The sequence below is a fragment of the Geospiza fortis genome, unplaced genomic scaffold (assembly GCF_000277835.1).
Source record: "Geospiza fortis unplaced genomic scaffold, GeoFor_1.0 scaffold54, whole genome shotgun sequence".
Lineage (NCBI taxonomy): Eukaryota > Metazoa > Chordata > Aves > Passeriformes > Thraupidae > Geospiza > Geospiza fortis.
Window position 1 is genome coordinate 15,779,782 of NW_005054301.1, and position 10,238 is coordinate 15,790,019.

Here is a 10,238-nt window from a genome sequence, read left to right on the forward strand (position 1 = left end):
CACAAGGCCAACACCTCCACTTGCACCTAACATAGTCAGTGGAAGGGAAGGGGACAGGAATACCTGTGACACGGCTCAGCCTGATGTGTTCATTGCAAGGATCTCTGTTTGACTTTCCTACCTCAGTTTGATTTTCTAAGATTGACAGATTGGAAACAGTTTTACTTACAATATCTGGTAAGGACTTAATGCAAAAATCCAACCCAAACGGGTATACTGGCTCAGGTCTGGTAATGCACAGCCCAGTATCCATTTCTAATGAGGGAAAACTGGTTTCTTAAAAAGGGGTTCCCTGCTTCCTTGGGGTTATTGAGGTTTGTCTGGTTTTTAATACAAATTCTTGCTGTTTTCTCTCTGATTTTGGCTCATAGATTTTTTTCTTTAGGTGCAGTGGACCTGATGTGTTCTCTTCATAGCAGAACCTGCGCTTTGATTTTTAAGAGTGTAGAAAATGAAACAACTATTTCCAAATACTTCACCTTTCTACAGTTAACTTTATAATCGCTGTTATGTCAGAATAGTATTGAATGCTTGTTGTCTTTCACTTCTATCTAGAAATGTTTCATCATGCTTCATTTTGATGTGGTTTGTTTTCATAATATTTCATCCCTAATTCACTAAAGGAACTAATTTGGGAGTGCTGCACTGGAGGGCAAAGTCCTGAGGAACTGCTTTGAAAACTGTGGTGTCTGTAGTGCCCCCAGTGTGTGACATGATGATACACGCTGGGCACAGCAGAGCATGGGATGGGGTTTTCCTTTGGGCAGGTTCCCTGAATCAGCTGTGTGAGACTTCTTGAAGGACTGAGTGGGAGGTGCCAGCAGGATTTGCCAGCTGAAACAGCACGGCCTACACTCAGAACTGTGGAGGCTGCTCCTCCCTCTCCTGAATGCCTGAGTACCATTCTGTGGTCTTGAAGGCAACTCTTTCTGGCCATCCCATTCCAAATTCTGTAGCATATAAAGAATTCGGGAGTCACTTCAAAGGCAAGAAAATGTCAAGCACTCAACTGTTCTTTTTTTGTTACAATACTACACTGATGTGGAAAGCACTCTAAAATGGGACCCTACCTGAGGAAATGAGTGCTCTTCTCTGCAGTGAGTTTTAAGGCCCGCAGAAGATGTGATGTAGAGCTCCCTAAGTTTATCCAGATCGAAGCATGGCCTTTTCCACCGGAAGGGTTCAATGCCAGAACCTGCATTCCCGGCCCCTGCATGAATACGACAGCTCAGATCTACTGACTCATTTTATACTACCTGACCCTGAAAGATCTGTGTTTACTCAGCCTCAGGGAGCAGTACAGGGGCAGTTTTTCAACCTTGATTAACTACAGAATGAGACAGGGAGGAAGGGGTGTGTATCATAAATATCCAAAGTACTGAAGAAATACTTTTGAGTCGAGGTATTGAAGGAAGTGAAGGCTCTATATAAGAAGTAGTTGATACAAAACCTGTTGTTTAATGACCAGCTGAATCAAGGTTTGTTTCACCTTTCACCAGCAGTTTGACAATAGAATTCTTTGTTGCTAATGTTAATTTTGCCAAGATCTGTCTTCAGAGTTGTGGGTGGTCTGAATGCTGGAGAAAAGGACCTTGTCAGATCTTCAGTGAGAACTGCTTATGGGGCAAATCTGAGATCACTGTCTGAGCCAGAGCCCCCTGCAAGCTTCTACCTGTCCTCCCTAGCATGAAATAGCACCTTGACTAAATTGCCTGCAGTAACAAGCTGAACAATGTGAAGTCAAACCTCAAATACTAAACTGTGGAACACTGTATTCTTGAAGCTGATTATATAAAGAGTGCATGTCCAGGAAATGCATGCAGCAGTAATGTTTCTTGTGAACCTAGACTCGAGTTTTTGGGGTTTTTTTCCCCTCCAGTGTAATTCTGATGTACAAAACATGGCGAGCTGATTTTTTTTTCCTACTGGCTTTATCAGGGTTTTTTTTTCCAAGATTCTGCTTCCGAATACAGCTTTTATCTACAAATATCTATAGATATATTACAGAGATGGAGATTATTTTTTCAATTAACAAAAAAACATTTGGTTAATTTCTTTATTTAAGGCTACAATTATATTTTTAAAAACTACAAAATTTTCCATTGATAACTTTGAAAATATTATATACCAGCAGCACAGAGTTCTTTTCCAAGTGTTCTGTTACTGTACCTTAGGGGGACTGAAGAGCAAACATACTGGGATATGACTTACTGAGCCTGTTGCCTGGTAGCTGCCGGCCTTTTCCCAAGAGTCAAAAGGGGTACAGTAGGAGCTACACAGGTAACTTCTGCTTTTGAAATCTCAGCCAGCATGTTTTCTCTTTATATAGAATCAACTTTTCTAACTTCCAGCAGTGGTTAGTCACCCACTGTATTCTTATGGCCTCTGCAGGACTCTTCTCTGGGTTGTCTCCAGGACAATTTTGGTTTCAATTCTTCAGTGTCTTGCTATTCCTAGCTAAAAGTTATAAAAATGTATAAAGAAATTATTTGTTTGTTCCTTTTCCTTGGTGCATGAAAGTGTGCCCCTTGATATTGGAGTCACTTAGTCTTACTGACCTCTGGACTCTTAACATAGCAACGAGTGCTTTTGTTTATTTGCTGTACTCTACCTTGTATTTCTTATCACAGCCCACAGCTCTGCCCACATTCATCACCTTAATTTTAGTGAGAGTCATGGAATGCTGACAGTACAGCAAAGGTTGTTATTTCAGAACAGCAGCACTCTCTGAAATATTACTTCATATTAAACAGATTTGTCACAGTGGCTAAAGTCTTCAGAAATACAATAAACATTAAGATTGTCTTTAGACACAAAAGGCACTCTGTTTCAAGGCATTCAGGAGGTACAAGAGGTCACTGCAGTGTTCAAGGATCAGGCTGCTTTACTGAAAGCCTGCTTATGTAGAGATTTAGAATATTAGGTTGAGAATCTTGGTTTACATACCAAAGGGTCACTGAAAGTAGAGTGGACTCAGGTGCTTTGGAGCTTCTTTGGGAAAATAAATTTTCAGCAAAAAGTTACTGTAAGGTTTGTAAAATCTCCTTGTAATCATAACATTCTGTATGTTACACTTACAAATTGTGCTTATCTGTAGAACTCCTGAGAGATGGGTTTGTTAGATGAGAAATTTTAGGTGGCAGTTGTTTAGTCTGAAGTTTTGAGGGATGCGGTTTTAAAATTCTGCTTCCCCCTCCCATGCAATACCTGATTTGTCATTTTCTAGCTGTTTATTTTGGACGGCTCTCTCGGTGGTGGTTTTTTGCTTTACTAAATTCTGTGAAATTCTTTCAAGATCTCTTTTAGACATCCCTTTGTTTTGCTTCCCCGAGGGCAGGTAAAACATTAGAGCCAGCTCGCTGTTTAACTAATGTCTCACAGGTAGGGAGGGAGGAAAAAAACAGGGGAGGGAGAGTGCGTCACATTGGAGGAGGGGAGCAAAGAAAAAATGAGCTTTCTTAAACAAATCATGTGCAGAGGGACAGGCTGCCAGGGCTCAGGCGATTCTCGGCGGGGGCTCTGCTCTGTTCCCTGCCGGCCACGATGGAGGAAGAAGCTGGAGTGCTGAAGGAGGGATTCCTCGTCAAGCGGGTGAGTGCTCTGTTCCCCTCCGAGCGGCTCCGCTCCGACATGAAGCTGCTCCTGGGCAGGGAGCGGGCCGAGCCCGCGGGGCGCTGGGTCGGGGACTCCTGCCTGCTCCTCCTGGGAAAGGAGCTCCTCCAGGCTTGTGCAGGTTCCTGCCAAGGGAGCTGCATGAACTGCAGCTGTTCCCTACCAACCCCACACCCACGGCAGCAGGGGGCCACCATGGGAGGATGGAGAGGAGGAGAAGTTTTGGGTGGGTTAGGATAGCTTGTGCCTTCTTCAGTGACATGTCTGTGCAGTTTCCCATTTCATGTGAGAGAATGGAGAAACGACCACTTTTTTTGATCCCCTTTTTGAAGGGGATCAAAGCAATGCAAACTTAAAAATGCTTTTGAAATAACTAATTTTTTCCATTCTCCTCAAGCAGTGCTGTTAGAAAATTCTAGCCAAAATGTGGTGAAAAGAGCTGAAAGATTTCAACCTTCCCAATACTTCTCCCTGTAGGACCAAGTCAATCGTTGCTGGAACAAAAGGAGGCAATTTAGCAAGGGGCAAAAACTGCTTTTAGTACCAAGAACCTGTCTCAATGATTAATATGATCCTTGATTTCATAGAAAAAAATGTGATTGAGAGGTTTGTTCAAAGCTTTGCCACGCCTAGGGAAATGCTTTTGTGCAGTACGTGGCAGTGTTTCTGGTGCTAACATGAAAGTAATCCTGGTCAGGAGTTTTCCTGGCAGGGCTCCCTGGCCAGACACTGGCCAAATGAAGTTCTGTGTGGAAAAGAGACTATTCTCCATCCCGCCTTCTGCAACAAGGGCAGAGCATCACAGCTGCCAGTCTCCTCTCAGGGCTACAGCTGTACTTTTTGGCTCTTAAGTGGCTACTGAATTCAAATGGGAAGCCAAGGCACCAAGTGAGTGAGAGGAATAGGTGATTGGCAGTACATGGAGCTGTGACTGCCAGTCTGTGCAACATCACCCAAATACACAGCTTGGCAGGAAGGAGCACAAAGGGGACAACTAAAGGAAACTGAGGGACAAGGGAACCAGGGATCCACAGAGAAAAAAGGACAAAGGGATGGGATCAGGTAATGAAAACAGAGCTTTCATAAGAAGAGAAGCAAGGAGATTATCTAAATGCATTCTAAATAGCAGAATTATGTACTGTAATGCATTATAAATATAAAATGAATGTGTGGAATTAGGTAAAGATAAATAAAAAAAGGTAATGTGACCTCCCGAGAAAAAAGAACATTTTCCAGAAGGAAAGAATAGAGCCATAGCAAAGAACATACAGGAAAAATGGCCAACTTTACAACAGGTGAAAAAAAAGACCTGAGGAACACAAAGAGAAGGAGAGAACAAATCTGAGATACATAAATTATATTTAGTATAGACTAGAAATAGACTAGTATAGACTACAGTGCCCTGGATTTTAGAGACTTGTTACTCCACCTTTACTTGGAGATTTCTGGGTTTCCCCTTTATTTACAGAGAACTAATGAGCTTTGATTCATGCCACAACTGGACCTTACATGTTTCTTTCTTCTAGCCATGCCCACCCTATCCCAGGTGTCAGAGCTTCCTTTACTCCCTGCTTTGCCTGCTGGCTGTAACGCTCCATCCCTTGTAGGAACACAAGTCAGCTTCTTGCACAGCCAAGCTGGACCAGACACCATCAGACAGGACTAAGCCTGCCAGTGCCAGCCCTCACTGGCTTTGCTGTCCTTTAACCAGAATAAAAAGAGCTGGGGGCTGTTTACAGAGGAAAAATAGGAGGATTTGTCTGTATTATATAATCCATGAGGCATTCAACAGCAGCCTTCATTCAGTCTTTTGTCATCAAAAAGCATATTTCCTTTACAGGAACCAGTAGCACAGGGAATGTTTTAGCCCAGGAGGTTGGAGACAGGTGGGATTGAAATGAACTTCTCATTAGCAGTAAGGGGGGATGTGAGAAAAAGCCAATTCACCCAGTAAAGCCCTTGCAAAACTACTTGGCACCACATCAAAATGAAAAAGACAGCACACAGGGTCACCAGAGAGGAGGAGCTGGTTGCCAAGAGCTCTCACATTTTGGATTTAGCCTGTGCTGTCAGCAGACAGGTGTGCACCTACAACAGCTCTTTGGGATAATTCCTGTGAGCTTTTACGAGAAACGATTTGTGCCAGCAAAGTTCTCCAGGCTGAAGAAAGAGCACAGCATTTTTCTATCCCTCTATGATTTTATAGTGATGGATCTGTGCTATTTTGTTACTTAAAATTTGTATTTCAGGGAGAACAGGACTCACAATGACTCCTTGTGCTTTGTTTCATACAAGAAGCCAAGAAGAAAATGTGGCCATTTCTCAGTGCTTGTGGTACGATCAGTTATGTGGATTTCTCCCCCTGCAGGGACATGTTGTTCGGAACTGGAAAGTGAGATGGTTTGTTCTGCTCCAGGATAAGCTGCTGTATTACAAAATTGAAGGAGGCAAGAAGGAGCCTTCTCCAAAGGGCAGGATCCTTCTGGATGGCTGCACTATTACTTGTCCATGCCTGGAATATGAGAACCGACCGGTATGACTGGAAAATTGTATCTCTTCTCTATGTCACTCGTTTTCTAACTTCTTCCTATCTTTTCCTCTCCTCCTGGCTTCTTTGATTACTGCAGCCATACCACTGGGGTGTTTCCAGAATTAGGCCCAGCCAAAAGCAAGCTGCCACTAGCAATGTAACTGGGACAAGCACTGAATCCCTCATTGTGTGCCCAAATGTGAGTCAGCTATTAACAAAAAAACAATCCCAGCCACTTCTCCTGTACACACAGTGAGGAGAAAAAGTGTAAGTGCATCAGCCCAACAGTGTGTAGAGACAGGACATGAACAACCCAAGAGAACCTGAGGAGGGTGGGGAAAAAGGGAAACATCACCTGTGGTAGTTGCCTTAAAGCCTGGGTATCCATGGGGTGCTCCCAGGCAGCCAGATCAGACTCCCTTTCCTTCACCAATGGGATATTGCTGCTGTGGAAAGTTTTCAGCAAGAGGACTCTGGAAGAAAACATTCTTTCTGTGTTTTTCTGCTCTCCCACAGGTAGCAGCAATGCAGATTTCCTCTGTGTGGGCCATCTGTGTGGTCTGCTCTCTTCTCCAGGATCTCCATCCATGTAAACCGTGTTAATAACTGAAAACCCAGGGATTTGAGGGGGATGGAAGGGCCAAAAAAAAACTACCCAAAAGAAAAACAAAACAAAAAATCCCACCAAACAAAAAAAAACACAAACAACAAACAAATAACAACAAAAAACCCATCAAAAACAACCCAGATTTGTGCTCACCATCCTTCTGAACAAGAATTGCTCTGAACTGCTCAGGTGGGACGCACTGTCAGACTTACTTGTGTCACTTGGGCCAGTGCTAACAAAAGCAAAATGCAAGAGGAGTGAAATAGCTAAATGATGTTATTGCTTTGTCCTTTCTCCACAGCTACTCATCAAACTAAAGACAAAAACCAATACAGACTATTTCCTTGAATGTTGCTCCAGGGAAGAACGTGACTCTTGGGCTCTGGACATCACTGGAGCTATTCATGCTGGTCATCCAGTACAGGTACAAGAACTTCACAGAATGAAGAACTCTTTCAAACTGCTAGAAAATATCAGCCTCCAGTAAGTGTATATGATTTCTCCTTCTGTTGTTGCTGTAGTTTCCCAAGTGTCTGAGCTGATGGATAGGGAGGGCCAAGGGAAGCTCCTTTCTGCACAGATCTGCTCCTGTGTGGCCATGAACCCCTGAACTGGCTGCCCTAGGTTTGCACAGGGAATGGACTTTTTCCTGACCATCATCTTTTGGGAGTATGTGGGTTCTGCACAGGCACCTCACTGCTGGCTTGAAGACCTCCCTAGTCAGCTGCAAATGTTCTCCCTGGGGAGATGTATTACCTCAAAGGATGTAACATCAGGGAAGCACTGCATAGTGGCTTTGTGCCCTGTTGCTGAGTTTTCAAAGCTGGTATCTGGAATCCAGACTAGGATTTTTGGGGTGCTTCATCTTAAATAAGAGGAAATGGAGACTGATTAAGAAACAGAAGACTTACATTAATTTGATTTGTGTTGAACAGGTAAATTGGGCTGACTATGGATCAGTTTGCAGTGCTCTGAATTGAAAGAAACATCTTGTTTAGTGCTGCTATTGGGAGAATAAAGTTTTCCTGGAATGTACTTAGGACAGTGCTTCTGGGGGAGTGCCTAGAATACCTCCCATCTTTATGTGGGTAATCATGAGGACACCCCTGGCACTGACAGAAAGTATACAACTATTTCTGCCTGCCTCTCTCATCTCTGATGTTGTGCTCTGCTCTCATTTGCAGCAATATAGTGGAGAGAATGTATGACAGCAGCACTGGAATTAAGCTGACCCGCAATTTGGATCAAGGCAACAGATACAAAGAGACCTTCACAGGTACATCTGGCAGGCAGAGAGCCACCTCACATCTGATATGCCACATTGCAGGGATAAGGGAGCTACTGTACTGCCTTCATAGTGGGACAAGCTCTGGCCCAGTGGAACCTGGCAGTGCAACCAAGCTCTCCAACATCTTTCTCTCTTGCTCTTTGGATGTATGGAAGTATACTTAGAACCCCAGACTTTTTGGTCAACTTTGCATTTCTCTGACAATCTTTGGGATGGTGCTAAAATGCTTCTGCAAGTGAAAACCTGTGTGGCAGGAGACCATCTGCCTACCCTCAGAAGAGCACACTGTCTTGGTATGACAGCTGCCTTTCTTCCTGCAGGTTCTGCCCTGGTGGACTGGCTCATCTCCAACAGCTTTGCTGTGTCACGATTCGAGGCCGTCACCTTGGCATCCATGCTGATGGATGAGAACTTCCTCAGGCCCGTGGGGGTCCGCAGCACCGAGGCCACGCGCTCCAGCGACCCCTCTGAGAAGTTCCTCGACGACTCCACTGCTCTGTACATGTTTGTGAGTGATGCAGCTCCTTCACAGGCACCTCCTGTGCCCTCGTCACACACTCAGTTTGGGGTACAGGTGCACAGCTTGCAACAAAAGGCAAATGTGCAGGCTCAGAAAGTAAATCTGCAGAAGGAGCAGCTCTAGGCTTTTAGTAGTACTAACACTGGCACTTTTGCTGGAGCCAAATAGCTACATGGATATGGAGGGATCTACAAATTACATAATTGGGCATTAAAAGAGGTGTGTCCCTGGAGTGCAGTGCTGTGTCTGCATGCACTGGAGGCAGTGCTGTAGTTGTGCTACAGCTCAAGGCCACAGAACTTACACCCACCATGTGCAGATTTACAACTGGAATTTGTTGCCTATGAATCTTGGTCCTACAAGGCTGAGCAGCAGAGCTATGGAGTAGAATTTACTCATGAAATACAAGCTAAAAACAGCTAAGGAAAATAAAATGCAGAATTTTCTACTTAAAAGTCTGTTTAAATTTAAAAGTGGAACTGTCTTTTCCCTATTTGCAGGCTGAGAGCAGTAAGAAAAATACTAGTTCCAAGGAAGAGGTCCATTTTAACCTCTCTGAATTAAGTGGCACAATTGTGAAGCAAGGATTCTTAGTGAAACAGGTAAGCATAGTCTTGGAACCTGCCCCAGGAAACAAGAAAAAGTACAGCTCCTAGGTTTCTTAGAGAGTAAATGTGACTTATACAATGATGGCTGGACAGATGTGCCCAGCAGAACTAACTTGTCTGTCAGTACTTGAGGTCTTGCAGTTAAGAGTTTCCAGTTATAAAGAAGTGAACTATGGAACTTGCTCAGGCAGGATTAATTGGATATTCTGTACATATTGAGCATATACTGAAAAGTACAAAACAGCATCAAAAGTAGAAGTGCCACACAAACTCCAAATCCTACCAGAGGTGTTACATCCACTTCCAAGCAGAGCCACCATTCCTTTGGTTTAACCTATCCCACCCAGGTGGTGTGAACAGTGAGGATGTGTGGCTGGCCAGAGACAAATTTCTAAGCTGAGTAGCTTGACCTTTGTATGAAGTGGACATTTACCTGTGGGCAGTCATCATGTACACATGGGTGCTTTGGTGGTGGTGAAACATGGTATTTGGGCACAAGAACCTGTTGGCAATAACTGTTTCCAAGATTTGACCCTTGGTCTGCAATATGTAGTTTCCAACACTTGATATGAATAAGATGAGAGTAAATCACTCTTTTAAAGCATAACACAGCCACCTGCAGAAGGAATCCTACCTGCACTGCATGGCCACACTCTTATTCTGAAGCCTTGTACCCAGAGCCCCACCCTTACCTTTGTGCAAACTGGATCACCAGATGCTTCCCAACCCAACCCTCCCTCCTCCAGCTGCCAGGGCTCCATGAGGGTTGGCAGGGTGCTGCAGGATCCCCACAGGCTGCCAGGGCAGCTCCCATCAGCACAGGACACAAGAGCTGCCCAGGAGCTCCTGCCCACGGGCAGCAGCAGCCAGGGACAGCCCCCAGCAGCCCCAGCCCTGGGCTGGCCCTGGTCCCAGCACCAAACCTCCAGGAGAGGGGATGCTCCCAGGGCCTGGCACAGGCCTGGCAGCAGTGACAGGGCTGTGGTGAAAGAGTAAAGAGCTGCAAAAGGACCTGGCATAACCCTTTTGGAGAACACAACATGGGGTTTTAATCTGAAACCCATATTTAATCT

General features: G+C 44.5%; 1 protein-coding gene across 1 annotated transcript in view; it reads left to right on the forward strand.

The window, feature by feature from the left end:
* Positions 1-3,469: 3,469 nt before the first annotated feature.
* Positions 3,470-10,238, forward strand: part of PLEK2 (pleckstrin 2) — a 10,423-nt gene continuing 3,654 nt past the window's right edge. The window contains exons 1-6 of the mRNA XM_005417523.2: positions 3,470-3,591; positions 5,981-6,145; positions 7,051-7,232; positions 7,934-8,025; positions 8,358-8,545; positions 9,058-9,159. Of these exons, the coding sequence (XP_005417580.1) occupies positions 3,544-3,591; positions 5,981-6,145; positions 7,051-7,232; positions 7,934-8,025; positions 8,358-8,545; positions 9,058-9,159 (777 nt within the window). The 5' untranslated portion in view covers positions 3,470-3,543. The remainder of the gene's footprint in view (positions 3,592-5,980; positions 6,146-7,050; positions 7,233-7,933; positions 8,026-8,357; positions 8,546-9,057; positions 9,160-10,238) is intronic.